General features: G+C 37.8%; 1 protein-coding gene across 3 annotated transcripts in view; it reads left to right on the forward strand.

Moving 5' to 3' along the window:
• gpr158a (G protein-coupled receptor 158a) overlaps positions 1-15,917 on the forward strand; it is a 130,868-nt gene that overhangs the window by 101,965 nt on the left and 12,986 nt on the right. For all 3 annotated transcript variants that reach the window (XM_051882650.1, XM_051882651.1, XM_051882652.1), the window contains one exon: positions 12,707-12,816. In XM_051882650.1, coding sequence (XP_051738610.1) covers positions 12,707-12,816 — 110 coding nt within the window. The remainder of the gene's footprint in view (positions 1-12,706; positions 12,817-15,917) is intronic.

Consider the following 15,917-nt stretch of genomic DNA (forward strand, 5'->3'; position numbering starts at 1 on the left):
AACTCATTCCTTTTTTCACACATTATGATTTAGGGTCAGATTATAAATTAATAAAGACTTATTTTAGCAAAGTTTCTTTAACAATACTATGTTATTATGACCCCCAATACACTTTTACATAGTGCATGATTTGTAAATGAACACATTCTTAGTTTTAGACCCCGTGTACACTTAGCATCGTCCACTTGTGATCTGATCGACCAAAATGCATCTTAATACCAGGTGTAAACCTTTGACGCTTGCATCATGTTACCAGATCCATATGTATGATATAGTTAACTTGCTCGGCAGCTGGAATAGCACTGCACTTGTGATGTGGAGCGACTCGGGTATGAGGCCCATGAAACATGAGGCGCAGTGAAACAGCTCAAAGACTTGTAGAAGCAAGCTAAAATGGCATAGTTATTTCAGCAATTGTGTTTTTATTAGGGCTGTGAAGTCATTTTTTAATCTAATTAATTACATGATGTGGTGATTAATTATTCTAATTAATCGCAAATTAATCACACATCAAATTTGGCTGAGAAATTACTCCCAAAAGATAATTTAAAGTCATTATTGTGTAAAGCGTCAAATAGACAAAAAGTAGCATCAGCAAAAAATATTTTATTTGATTCAACATAGAATTTATACATATATTATTTATTATAATTCTTTATTATAATTCTTTTGGACCAATGATGACTGAATTTTCGTTTTTAGGTGAACTATACCTATAATGATTTTGTTTTTACTATGGAAATATGAAATTATTTTTTCAATGAAATCCACTAAATAAGAAACAAACTGCCAGTAGGTGGCGGCAAATGTCTTAATGATTGAGTCATTCATTCATTCGATTCATTCAAATGGCTGATTAATTAAGGAGTGAAGTAAATGGTTCTCTTTATGAATGTTCCATTGAATCATTAGACTTGTTTGTACTTGAAGCGGCACTACACAGACCGATCGCTGTATGACATCTCCGTATGCTTTTGAACTGCCTTAGCATTACTTTGATGTCATACACTGATCGGTTTGTGCAGCATCGCTTCAAGTCCAACATGTGTATTAATGAATCCGTTGCGAAAAAATTCACAAAAACAATACAAAATGGAGTCTCCAAGCAGTGAGCATGATTTAGTTGTCCTCTCTCTTCTTAAAAAGAGAAAAAGAAAGAGGAAATATTGGGTCCATCCAATCCCGAAATTGTGTAGAGAGGAAGGAGAGTTCCACCTCATCAAGGAGCTGCGTGATTATCCCGAGCGTTTCAGTATTTACTTCAGGATGTCAGTGGCTCAGTTTATTCTGTCTCTTTGTATTCCGCACTTTGTTTGTCATACAGTGCTAGGGTTGTCACGATACCATAAAAATGTCTTACGATACCATAAAAATGTCTTGCGATACTATACCAGCTGAAGTATCACGATACCATGCAGTATACAAAATGAACCAATCTTTCATAAATACATAAAAACAGACCAGATTTTTCTCTGAATACTTCATTAATTAGAATGAATAACAGGCTTTTATTACCAATCAAATGAATCATTGTAAACAAAATTCATCTTAGCACGTACTGTAACACAGAAGCTGCATGAAGTGACATTAAGATGTAGCATTTATGCATTTGCACTTCAATTACAATTGCATAAATAATGTTATGAGATTGTTTTAAATATAAAAATCTGAATATAGAAATAAAAATGTTGGGGAAAAAAATGATAGAATAGGCCTACTTTTAGACTAAAGTCGCCAGTAGGTGGCAGCAAGTGTTAATGATTAAGTCACTAACTCCTTCAACCGATTCGTTCAAAACGGCTGATTCATTCAGGAACGAACCAAATTACTGTTTTTTTATGAATGGCTTAGTGAGTCAGTGACTCGCCCAGTTTGTTCAAAAACAGATTCATTTAGAAACTAAACAAAAACAGCGCTCTTGCTCATGTCACGAACTATCAGGAGCATTTTTGCCGGCATATCTTGAAATTTCCAACCCTAACTGGAGAGCAGTAAGTATATTAAAACATTTAATACATTTATAATGTTAAAATCACGATCAATATGATTGATAAGAACCGAGTGCAAAGCCGCTATATTGAAGAATGGAACTGCATTTGTCTGAATCGTCTTCTCAAAGATGTTTCTAGAAACAAACCAGTGGTGTGCGGTGGTGTTTTAAAATGAGGAGGCAAAGTCCTCATTTATGTCCCTGTTACACAATTTTAAGTTAACATTACATAAAAAGAGAAACCAAATACAATTCTATTTTGTTATTTTTACACTATGTAATGTTCTATTTATTAAAACCAAGTATAAATTTCATCAAGTTAGTGTTTTTACTAAATTTTCCATTTATTCCAAAATAATAACTAAAGGCAGTAACGATTTAAACAACATATATTTTTTATAAACTAATATTAAGCTTTTATTTTTAATAGTCCATTTATTTTAAGCAGTCATCAAGCTTGTACACACTTGTCACTCAGTCACAGACACAAAGATGTACCTATAATTTCACCACGCTGATTGCTCACTAAAAACCCCCGAGTCATCATGTTTTCAGGCCATTTCGAGTTTGATTTTGACATGACAAAGCGGTAATATGTAAGTGACAGTTGTTTACTTACTTTTTAATTAGTCTTCCCATTAATGCTATCACTGTCTTCATTCAGACCGATTCGACGAGAACGCAGAGGAAAACAAGAGGCGGGATATATCGCACGAACCAATCATGTCCAATCATAACCGATCATAGCGCAATTGAGGCATTGCCTCCTCTCACGTGACTTTCCCCCATTTATTCTGAATTACCCCCCACTAAACCCACCGCACGCTATAGAGGCTCTGCTTTGTTTCTATGAGCTGAAGGGAGGCACGGAGACGTGGACTCCCCGCTGTAACTTTACCTGCGGGTGTCGCTGTTTGACAGTGTTTCTTTACAAAAACAAGTGACTTTTATACTTGTCAGATTTTGTAACATTTGCATTGTTTTATTTTTGTAATATCGATTATTTTCTCATCCAGTTTTTTTGAGGAGGCACTGCCTCCCTTGCCTCCTCAGAGGAAACGCCCCTGAAACAAACTATTACACCTTTTCCAGAAGTGGTCAAATGAGCAACGGAAAAAACTCAGGAATACATTCTTATATAAAGATATTATGATGTTGATAAAGTGATGCTTGAGCTGCTATTTTTTAAAATAATTTCAGACCCTTTCTCCTGATAAAATGCAGCGCGAACAACGTGCAAGTGCAACTTTATCTCTTTGCAAAATTAACTGAAGCATTGGGCAGCTGTCTCTTGTAATGTTGCAGGCATGCGTGTTCAGTTGAAGTGTACCTGCTGCACATACAACATTTCTTACGGTACTACCGTACTAACGATACTGCCGTTTATAAAATACAATGGCACAACTCAGTATTTTCAACTCAGTAATACAAGTATCGCAATACTACCATAGTACCGGTACACTGTGCAACCCTTTTGTGCTGTAGACGACGTAGATCAACTTGTCAGATGGCATTCGGGATTTTGGAATTCGCTTGTACGGTGGCTCTGAATTGTCAAAACATCTCTCAAAATGCATGCCACGGATGCAAAAACTTCAGAAAATAGAACCTAATCCATTTTTTTTATGACGGACGCATTTCGGAGGCATTGTGTAAACGTAATTCACATAACGTGAGGTCGTATTTATTTTTTAACGTGCGAGAATTTCGGACGTGAATTTCGGACTCGGTGTGCAAAGACCTTTAGAGCCACTCACTGGACATTTTTTATTTCCAAACTGCCACGATACATACGACAACCACAGTAATAAAACATTGCCAGGTTAACTCTTTCCCTGCCAATGCCAGCCAATGCCAGCATTTTTGATCATTTTCACAAAAATTTTATGGCCCCCAGAGCCTTATTCTAGCTTCATGCATTCTTTTTTTATCATCACTTGATTGTGGGTACGTTTCTTTTAAAAAGCAACATTTTGAACACAAAGCTGAGAAAATCGCATTTTGCCAAAGACTATGTCTGGATCGGATTTAGAACAATGATCAAAACAAAGATTGAGTCCATCCATGCCCCCAAAGCTTGCACAGTGCTATACTTCTTGCAGTTATGGCCTAATGGTTTGAGAGTCTGACTTGTAACCTGAAGGTCGCGGGTTCAAGTCTCAGTACTGGCAGGAAATTTAGGTGGGAGAAGTGAATGAACAGCGCTCTCTTCCACTCTCATTATCCACAACTGATGTGCCCTTGAGCAAGGCACCTAACCCCCAGTCGCTCCCTGGGTGCCACAGCAAAAATGGCTGCCAACTGGTCCAGGTGTGTGTGGGTGAAATGCAGAGCACAAATTCTGAGTATGGAACACCATACTTGGCTACATGTCACATCACGTTCACTCTTCATGGGTTTGATATGTCATTCAGTGACGTTAGGCAGTTTTGATTTATATGCTGTTAAATGTTTGATGATTGCGTTAGCTTACATGTGTGTAAGCAATCTTCTATCACTTGTTTCTACTTCTTCTTCGCTTGTTTTTGGGTCTTAAGATTCTGTACTATTTTAGAAGATGCGTAATAGCGGCCCCTACTTTATAACGGTGAAAACATGGATTGCCAGAAAAACTTGTCAATGGTGGGGAAAGGTGACATAAATGCCAGAAAATCCCGTCAATGGCGGGGAAAGCGTCACCATTCAACTGTTTTGGATAAAATTGAATATGCCATTAGCTCCACTAATTGGACATTTCATTCTGAAAGTGTCGTAGAAATGCAAGATGCAACATCAGAAATGTTGCTACTTGACAGTGCCAACATGGCATATGTATTGTAGTATATCTGGTTTGTATTCATGCTACAATCATGCATATTTTATCAAATATGCTATTAATGACAGAAAAGTTCTTAATTGTAGTACACGCTTTGACAGAATGCACATTTGGAGACAATGCTGGACTGTTATTTGACAACATTGCTGTATACCACTGTTTGAAATGTTTATTGTTTCACATTCAATTTTCAAGTATGCAGTACAAAATATGAACTATGCAAGAATTCTATACTTAAATATACTTTAAGTACACAAATGCAGCTGTGTGCTGCAAGCGCGTGGTCCTGTTGTACAGATTTAATGTTCTTCCTTTCATTGGTCTGGCAGATAATAAATTCAGTGCTGAAAGGGGCAACAGAGTTACCTTCAAATCATTGTGTCAGTACATCGACTGTGTTATTCAGGTTATTATACCCGTTGACAGTTTAACTAACTTTCACTTGCTCAGCAAGATTCTCTTCAAACTGCTGCTTCACATTAGTTGACCTGAAAAGGGAAACTGAATGTAGAAGATGACAGTTAATGCTCGGTCTTGCTTCTCTTTGCAATAACGTTGAGATGCAGTGCATACTTGTGTTGCGTAATGAATTGCGTTCTGACACATTAAAGGCCTTTGAAACACTGCAGTTCTAGTCACTCCTGTAGTACACTTAGAGTACAGGTTTCATATCTTTCAACAGTGATGTCACTTTAGTTGAGATGAATATTACGCTGACAATGAAGTAATCCATGAGAGTACTGCTGTTTACTCTGCATCGGATATTTATGAGTATGTGTAGAGTGTTAGTTTTGCATGGTTTGTCAGTGACTGGTTAAAACTGTTGAGAGGCGTGTGGTACTCCCAGTTCTAATTAAGCGCTGGCCGACTGGATGCTCCCCTGACAAGCACAACACACACACACACACACTACTTCAGTCACTGGACCTGAGACAGCTATTACACACACACACACTTCATCTTTAAAAACACAACACATTCCCGCCCCACTGGACGGTAAAAGTGCATTTAAAGGGGTCATTACAATTATCTGAGTTTAGCTTTTCACATCCATTTTTACCTTCTCTCTGACCCTTTTTGCTACTGTGCCTTTAAGAAATACCCCTTTTTTATATGTTTGGCCTTGTCTTAAATGTCACGCTAAGCCCTTACAGTCCTTCTCCAAGTGCACACTTTGGTGACGCACAGTAATGGCAATAGATCACAAGTAATGTACAACATCAAGTGCACAGTTTTGGTAAGATTTTGACTGGTTAGCATTAGCAGTTAGCCCCTGCTGGTAGATTGCCATAACTACACCATTTTGGTGTACCATACCTGGGCTGTGTTTCCCGAAAGCATCATTAGCAAACTATGGTTGCAAGTTCTGTTGTTACTAACATAGTTCAACGATTTGGTGTTTGCCGAAACCTTAAAGGGTTAGTTCACCCAAAAATGAAAATTCTGTCATTAATTACTCACCCTTATGTCGTTCCACACCCGTAAGACCTTCGTTCATCTTCAGAACACAAATTAAGATATATTTGATGAAATCTGAGAGCTCTCTGACTCTTCCATAGACAGCAATTTAATTACCACTTTCAAGGCCCAGAAAGGTAGTAAAGACATTAAAATAGTCGATGTGACTACAGTGGTTTAACCTTAATTTTATGAAGCGATGAGAATACTTTTTGTGCACAAAAACAAAACAAAAATAACTACTTTATTTAACAGTTTCTTCCCTTTCCTGTCATTCTCCTACGCTGTTTACATTGTAGATGCAGTGCAGCGCTTCCAGGTTCTATGTCAGAACGCCAACTCAGTATTGGCCGGCTCCTGCGTCAGCATCACACACATGCGTCGTGCTGCTCACGTGAACAGCGTCAGCCAATACTGAGCCAGCATTTTGACGTACTGTAAACACGGAAGAGCTGCACTGTGCTTACTACATCAACAGCATAGGAGACTGACAGGAAAGAGAAGAAATTGTTGAATAAAGTAGTTATTTTTGTTTTGTTTTTGCGCACAAAAAGTATTCTCTTCACTTCATAAAATTAAGTTTGAACCACTGTAGTCACATGGACTATTTTAACGATGTCTTTACTAGGGGTGAAATGGTTCTCGGTAAAAAAACGAACCGTACCGTTCTGCACACTCGGTTCGGCACGCACTTGCACCACGGTTCATCTCATATCTGACAACGCATACGCATCTATAATATGATTTGTAGAAAATAAATAAAACAGACAGACAGAGTTAGGCTAATGTATGTTTCTGTCGATGGATACGCATTCTGGCTTCCCCTTAACTTTGCTCAATGCGAGTGCCGCATGCTCTATACGGTGTGTTGATAGCGTGCGAGCGCAGGTGAGACCTGAACTGCACACGTTGCTATCTGCGTTTACACTAAACTCATTTAAGCCTTGCCAATTTAAACATTCAAGTGCAAGTCGCGAAAGAGAACTTACGCGTGCGCTGTGAGAAGATTTGTGCACTCATCCAAAGTGTGCGTTCAGCGTGCAAATATTGAGGTCTCTTTCAAGTCTTGTGCTTGAACGGACAAATTCACACAAAATTATGTCAACATGCCCGTCTTGGCGAGTATCCTAGCAAGCATAGTAGGTTATGTGTTAAGTGAACTTATACACTTGAGAAAGAACGCGTGTTCAGTATCAGTGTACTGATCCGTGTATTATGTCTTAAAGAAACAGCAGCACTTGCATTCCTGCTGTCTAAAAGTGATGTTAATCAAACAACAAAAGACAAGGCAATCACTCATTGCTCATGACTGAATAGTAACTTACTAATTAATAATGATTAATCTTTATTTAATTTATACAGTGAAGATTACATGCAATGTTGTTTTACATTTTATTAGCTACTTTATTCAATTTTTGTATCTGAAAACTGGATACATGAAAAACCTGAAAAGCTTTATTTATTTATATCTTTGATTTACTGTATTTATTTGTGCTGTTTGATTATTTGTTCTTATTTTCTTTATTTTTATTTGACAGTAGTACTTTTTTCCCTGAAGATAGCATATATCGAACCGTACCGAAACCGTGAGCCTAAAACCATGATACAAACTGAACCGTGAGTAATCTGAACCGTTGCACCCCTAGTCTTTACAAGCCTTGAAAGTGGTAATTAAGTTGCTGTCTATGGAGGAGTCAGAGAGCTCTCGGATTTCATCAAAAATATCTCAATTTTTGTTTCGAAGATGAACAAAGGTCTCACGGGTTTGGAACGACATAAGGGTGAGTAATTAATGACAGAATTTTCATTTTTGGGTGAACTAACCCTTTAAGCTTCAAAGAACATTTGCAAACAGTATCGCAAACTTGTGTGGTCACAACTACAGCTCTTGACCTGTGGTTAGAAGTTTCTTGTATGACATGCAGACTTAAATAGATCATGCTCTTGGCCACAATAAGCATTATATACTGCATATTAACATGATTTTAAAAAATACTTTGTTGTTCATTTACAGTAAATGAACTATAATGATCTGACATTAATTGGGATCTTGCATAGATGAATAGATTAATTGGCAGAAGATATTACTTGACTTGATGTCATTAATGACAGTTCTATATTGTTGAACCAACATGGCTCAAACGACACAGATGTGACCATGTTACTATGGTTTTTGTCGTGACTAGCTAGTTAATTTCTCTAACGATGCATTGTACTATGGTGATTAAGCAGAGAGTTACATTGTTGTACTGGAACTAATTCCCAAGCATTATAAGCCCAAGAAGATTGCACAGACCATTAGTGCTAATAATTTCTACAATCTACTTAGGCTTACGATGCTTTTGGGAAACAATTGATATGATTGTTACATTTGGTGCAACTGGTAATGACATTAAATAAAAGAAAAAGAAGCCATAAAATAGTACTGACTATTGATAAGGAGCTTCTATTGTGATATAAACAAAGCTTTCTGAAACGGGGGGTATTCCAGAAAACAGGTTATGCAAGGGGGTGCATGATCTGTTTGGTTACTGACATTCTTCCAAATATCTTTGTTTGTGTTCAGCAGAACAAATAAATTCATAAAGGTTTGGAACTACTTGAGGGTGAGTAAATGATGACAGAATTTTCATTTTTGGGTGAACTATCCCTTTAAACAACCAAGAGTTCAGGGTATATGTGACGGTAAGTTAACCTTGCTTTCTGAAATACCCCCCAGGAAACCAACTTTGAATCACTTCAACCATTTCCTTCACAAAATGATTCACTGTATCAAAGCACTCAAAACACAGAGGACATCTGCTGGTGATGTGTGTAATTGCAATAAAAATACTTGCAGCTACAATTACACAATTTGAGATTCTGCTTTAAAAAATACTGCCATTTCTTTGAAGGCTGATAAAAGGTCTTCTTGTGGTTTTATGTATTATATTGTCTATTTAAAAAAAAAAAAATAATTGTCTACAAAAGGGCAGTTGAATGACTGCAACTGAACAATTCAAACTGACAAACCACTCAAAGTCTGTGTATAAGCTGTTTGAGGATCCGATGATATGCAAAATGAGTTTTGTTTTCTGTTACAAAATAAGTTTATATGCACCTGACATTACAAATTTGTCTTCTATAAACCATGTACATGTCTTTACAAATCACAAAAATATCGTCATTTCTATTTTGACTGTTGAGTTTATTGTATGTTTTGGTGAAAAGACCGTTTAGATTATATTTTTACAATTCCCAAAGGATAAAATAAAGTCCCACCTTTTTTCTTACTGAATATCCTGTTTTACTTCAAAATATGTCACATTGTACAACACTAAACGTGTTGAAAATGCCGAAAAGCTTCTCATGTTGACTTTAAATACCAGAATAATTATTTGATGATATGTAACTTCACAATTCGCTCATTCCAGCCTTTAAGATTAGTGTCGTCTCATGTGTGAGGGAGCTGTGGGGGTCTGCATGAGCCCCCTATACGGATGTATCTCAGTGTCTATCATTAGTTTTTCTCAACTTAATTATGACAGAAGAGTCTGTGCTGAAACAATTCATCCGCTCATTTTTCCATAATCAATTTAATAATAGAACTTCCTGAGAAGTGAGCAGACTGTTGTTAATAGATTACACACAGAGCGTCGCATGGCTGTTTGCACATAGAGAGATTGAGCGGAGGCCAGCGCGCGGGGGACAGAGGGAGGCGGCACAGCTGTGAAATTCTGCTTCAATTACAGTTCACCTTTAGTGTCTCTCTCTCTTTCTCTCTGTGGATGCAGCGGAACTGCTGTGATGTGCTGGAATTCTCTGTTAGATTCCTTGGCATCTGACGGGTTTGTTTGGAGAACGGTGACAGATAAGGATGATGGATGGATAGATCAATGGAAGCGCACATCACAGTCACATCAAGGAGATTATTTGTATTTTGTAATAGGTTGAAGGCTTGATGCAAGTCTGGATAGAGTGATGAGCAGAGAAATGAAAAGTGAATTTCTGATTTATGCACTTTCATGTGTCTCCAGAAAAAAAAAAAAGCTGTTTACAGGATGTTAGTAGTCTATTGGTTCCTTGTACAAGTTAAACAGTAAATATGTTGTGTATTATTTTATTTATTTATTTGAGTGTTAAAATTAGGGTGTGTATATTCCACATGTTATTTTAGTGTAATAAATTAAAAAGAAATGAATAAAATCATTTTATTGAAAAAAATGTTGCAATAAAAATTGACGAAGCATAACAGAATGGAACATAATGCAGTGGTCTCAAAAGTTTTACAGCATCTTAAAAATGTGGCACACATGATGCAAGATGCTGAAAATCAGTGAGATGTGACACATCTTAAATACATAAGGAGCATAATAAAGCGTAAAACAAAACAGGTGCAGTAACTAATTAATAACCAGGGAAACTAACCAGGGAACACAGGCAGGCAGACAAACAGGAAAACACCATGAAAATAAAACGGAACAAAACAGAACATACTCGTTACAGTACACCCCCCTCTGGGAAGGCGCGTCCATGTGCCATAACAGTCCAACTGAGGAGGGAGGGTGGGGGCTCTGGAAGAGGAAGTAAGAGCAGGCAAAAATCCAGAACAGAGAGGCGCTTGCAGCGCAAGAGGCCAAGGCGGTGATGATGATTGAGGAGCCAGGGTGGAGCCAGGAGCAAGAGGAGCCCCACGGCGGAGTCGAGGAAGGGTGGAGCCAAGGTGGCTGATGATACCAGGGGGATGACAGACGGAGACAAAGCCAATGGAGGTGGAGACCCAGGTGGAGTTGATAAGTCGATGAGCCCACACAACTTTGATGGCACTATAGAACGAGGTGGAGCCACAGCAACGAGTGTCTGAGGTGAAGCCAGGGTGCCAAATGACCAGCCGGTGGGACTAAAGACCAAGGCGGAGCCGACGGAGCTTAAAGGGTGGAGGGACGATGTGGAGCTGAAGGGCCAGCAAGTCCATGGAGCAGGCAGAGTGACGTCTGACCAAGGCGGAGCCAGTAGAACGGAGCCCGGTGGAGCCATAAGGATGATGGTCCCAGGTGGTGCAGAGGGAGGGAGGAACCAAGGTGGAGCCAACAGTTCAACAAGCCGAGATGGAGTGATGGACTTGACGGCTGGAGGCAGAGCCAGGGGATCCTCTTGACTAGGCGGAGCTGGTGACTAGAAGACACAAAGTGGACCCGTAAGGAGCTAGTACACCAGTGAGGAGCTGAGGAGCTGACGGGAACTAGGTTGGGCCGATGGACTGGCTGGCTTTGCAAGAGGAGATGGGAGAGGGAGGCTGGGTGGGATCTCTGGAGACACAGGATACTTTGAGCTGGGCAGAACCAGGGGAGACACAGAAAACTTAGAGCTAGGCGGAACCAGCGGGGAGACGGGAGACTTGGAGCTTTAGTGGAGCTGGGCGTGACCACTCCGTGTAGTGTGTGGGAGGTGGCTGGCTGGGCTCTGGATCTGGAGTGGGGCTGGTGATGTCCTCCAATGGGCAAAGGGATAACGTTGCTTCATTGTTAACCAGCACCCACTCCACAAATGCGGTGAAATCCTCTCTGGGACCGTTCACTGGAAGGAGTGCCTTGAACCACACGCTGAGGCTGGTGTGGTAAAAAAAAAAACTTAAAAAAAGCAGCACAAGTGGTCTGGGTAGTGAGTTAGGCATGACAGGTCTAAAAAGTCCCTTGTATGGTCCTCCAGTGAACGGTCCTTCTGCTCCAGGCAGAGTAGTTGGACAGCGGGTAGGTCCATCATGTAGGGGGAGAGGGGAAAAAAAGAAAAATGACACACAAAATTCATCCAATCACAGTCCATTATGTGGCTATAATGAGTGCATGAAGACAAGGAGTACAAAATAGACAGTCCTTTAATAATAATCTTCACAAGTAAATGTGCAGGAGAAAAGAATAACTTAACCATATAATATTAAGATGATGCTGGACAAAGGAACTAAGGAAACACATGGCTTAAACACATGAGAAGAGTAATCAAGTATAAAACAGAACAGGTGCAGGAACTAATTAATAACCAGGGAAACTAACTAGGGAACACAGGCAAGCAGACAAAGAGGGAAAACAAAACAGCATGATTATAAAACAGAACAAAACAGAACATGCACGTTACATTTCCGTAATTAGTACTCTATTTAAAAGTATGCTAAAGTGTACTTCTTTTTCACAAGGGTCCACTTTGCCTCTCTTAAATCTCATTTGCACATTTGGAAAAACTGTTTAAAATTATTTATTATTTTTGCAATTCCGTTTTGTGCTTCTAGCAATTCTAAAATTACACACATCACCTTTTAGATATTAAACTTTAATTTACTGTGATATCCTTTAACCATCAGTCAAGGACAAAACAGTAGGGATCTTGTACCAAACATTTCCTTCTCATCTGAATAAATATATACGCACTACTTAGTTATTAAGATAAAGTGCTTGCTTATTGTTTTCCAGGTGGTGATTCTGTACTTCCAGCCGAGTGTTTTCCGCTGTATCCTGCTGCGATGGGTTCGTCTGCTCGGGTTTGCCACGGTCTATGGAACGGTCACCCTCAAACTCTACAGGTACTTGCAGTGTTGTTATTATTTTGGGCACATTCTTAATAATAATGAACTATCTTGATTGATGAAAATTTTAATCATAGGAATGGGTAGAATAAGATATTGAGAATGACTTACAATCTGTGAGCAGAGGAAGACACATTGTAATCTGTGAGAGTTTTGAGATTGATGCCTCTGAGAGATAGATATGCTGCTCCAGACAAACAACCACACACACACACACACACCCATACACGTACACCTATACACACAATAACTCACACACACATGCTGGATGACTCACAGACCACAATGTTATTAAATGTCACAACTTGCACTTTCCTAATATGGCCGATGAGGTGGAACCTGCTGAGATCTTTGCCATTTCAGAATCAACACTGAAAAAAACAATAAGGTGGATGGGTGTCAGGTAGCAGATTGGATAGTGGGCGAAAGAGTCAAAGGCTGGGCTACAGAGACTGAACAGTTTGCTAGATTTCATCTGTTCCTCGTGGGTTTTAACTAGTGCTAAACCAAAATAAAAAATATAGATAGCAACTTAAAATTTTGGACACACTGTTGTATAACAAAATTGTTCATTTTAAATTAGTTCCTGTTTGGAATAATTATACATTTTGTTCATATTAAAACAATATTTTTAAAAATATATTTTTAACTAGACTCCCAACAGTTTTCTAAATACACACTATTATGCAGTTTAAATATTCTGACCCTTCATGACATGTGAAAAAGAAGCGCCCTCAATTATACTGAATGTGCCTTTGTAATGTACATCAATTATTAAAAGTATATTTTAGAAAAACTACTTGCAGATAATGCACATAAGCAGGTAAAGTACTTGATTATAATTTAAAATGTAGTGTTATTCTATAGTACATTTAAAGTTAATATATATTTAAATATCCTAAATTACTTCATAATAATACAAATACAAGTTTCAATAGACATGATATTAACATTTATTTTAGTTTACCATAAATGCCTCAGTACATTAAGCAGTGCAGTAAAGATATATAAAGTCCCATTTATGTGGGTAAAATAAATAAATAAATAAGTTCAGTTAAGTGCATTTAATATAAATTTAAACTGTAGTACTTTTTTTTAATTGTAATTAACAAGTGTCTAAAAACATTACATTCAGTTCACACTAAAGTATATTCTTTTAAAGTGTCCTTATTATGCTATTTTAAAGGTTTCTCATTTTGTTTTGGAGGTCTCCTACAATAGGTTTACATATATCAAAGGTCAAAAAACATTTTAATTTTCTCATAATATACATTGCACATCACCTCATTTCTCAAAGCCTGAAAACTGTTCATTTGAAGATTCAGTCTCTCTAAATCCCTCCTTTCCGCTAGCTTACTCTGCTCTGATTGGTCCGATGACCCAGTCTGTTGTGATGAACGAAATGCTAATTGCCATATCTGAATTTCAGCTCTTTTAGCACTTATACAAAGTGGATTCGCAGCTCAGAAAACACCGTCTTCTGGATATGTCGACAACATGAACCAAACTCTTTCAGGCCTCAGTTACAACTACAGTGTTTGAGGGCGGGTCAAAGTAGACATTGTTCACAGGCAGCCAATAAAGACCATAGGCTGGCATTATGTAAATGTGTTACATTGTTACATAGGTTTGTCACAGGAAGTGAGACTGGAATTGCTGATGGCAGTTCAGAATCAATTCTTTCTTTTAGGAGACAATAACTTTATTTGTCATGCATTTTGATCTTTAAAACTTTAAAACAGACGTTTTACATTCACAAACAGCTATATTACACACTGCATGAAATGTAATATTCGAAAAAGCATAATAGAGGCACTTTAAAGTGTATTATTTTTGTGATAACTACTCCTTTTCAAAGCGTGCTAAAGTGTACTTTTCCACAAGGGTAACATGAGGTATCTAGAAGCATGTATTGCTTGTTCTCTTGATTTTAGTCATTAAATAAACATTATACTTTAGCCTTGTTATCCCTATTATATTTCATAAAAAGTTCAGATAAAATACAGTAAAGACTTAAGATGCTATAAAGAAGGTCAGCATGTCTAGAGCGGCCCTCTAATGCACTTTTTCTTACTTTTATATGGGCTTCATTTCCTGCATGACCTTGCAGCATTAGCCTCTCCTGATTTAATTGTGATACCCTTTTAAGCACAGTTAAAGTTTGTATTATCCCTAATTTCCCATTAAAGTAAGCGTCCTATAAAGTGTCAGAGCTGCATGTTCTACGGCTAGTTCATCAGGGGTAAAGTACTTAAAGTCATTGGGGGAAAACATAACAGGAGGTACTTAGGACAAAATGGCCACAGTGTATTACATTTTATTGAATGGTTTGGACAACAAATGCAGAAAATGAACTGTGGACAGCCTGTTTGGTGGGTTCTGAGGGTCTGGCCTCCAGAAGAAAGAGATGGAGGAGGATATGTGGAGGATCTTTAACATGCACAGAAGATAATGTGGGCTTGATGGTATGATATATGTTGGAAATTATCTAATGGCATTCCTATTAAAGGCATCAGAAATGAATGGCTTCACTGGGGTGAAAATTAACACATTGCTTAGATCATTTATTTTACTAGACACTCATTACGGGGCGTAGATGACACTTTATCAGGGTGACAAATTTATATGTTTGTTTGATTTGACTTTAAAATTGACTTTGAAATTGACTTTTGAAAAAATATTATTATTATGTCTAACAAAATTCAGATTTACCTTTAGTTCATTAATATACATTCATGGCCTTAAGCATGATTCATCAGTTATTTTAAAACATTTTAGCAAACTATTAAAAAAAAAAAAAAAAAAGGAACTTTCCAAGTCTCTGGAAAGCCCACATTTCCTATTCAATCAATCCTGTTGAATATCATGTTCACTCGAAATTACACCACATTATGGAAGTAAAATGCATTACAAATGCAAACTTTAACAAAGGTCAACAATTGTTAACATTAAAAACACAGACAGCTGCAGAAATATTAGGCTACTGTCACTTTAAGACCTAATTCACAGATTCAATACACTGATACTGACGGACTTTGTCTATTGTTTACATTCACTTAAGACATAATCGACTATGTTTAATAGGATACTCGTCGAGA

The sequence above is a fragment of the Ctenopharyngodon idella genome, chromosome 23 (assembly GCF_019924925.1).
Source record: "Ctenopharyngodon idella isolate HZGC_01 chromosome 23, HZGC01, whole genome shotgun sequence".
Classification (NCBI taxonomy): Eukaryota; Metazoa; Chordata; class Actinopteri; order Cypriniformes; family Xenocyprididae; genus Ctenopharyngodon; species Ctenopharyngodon idella.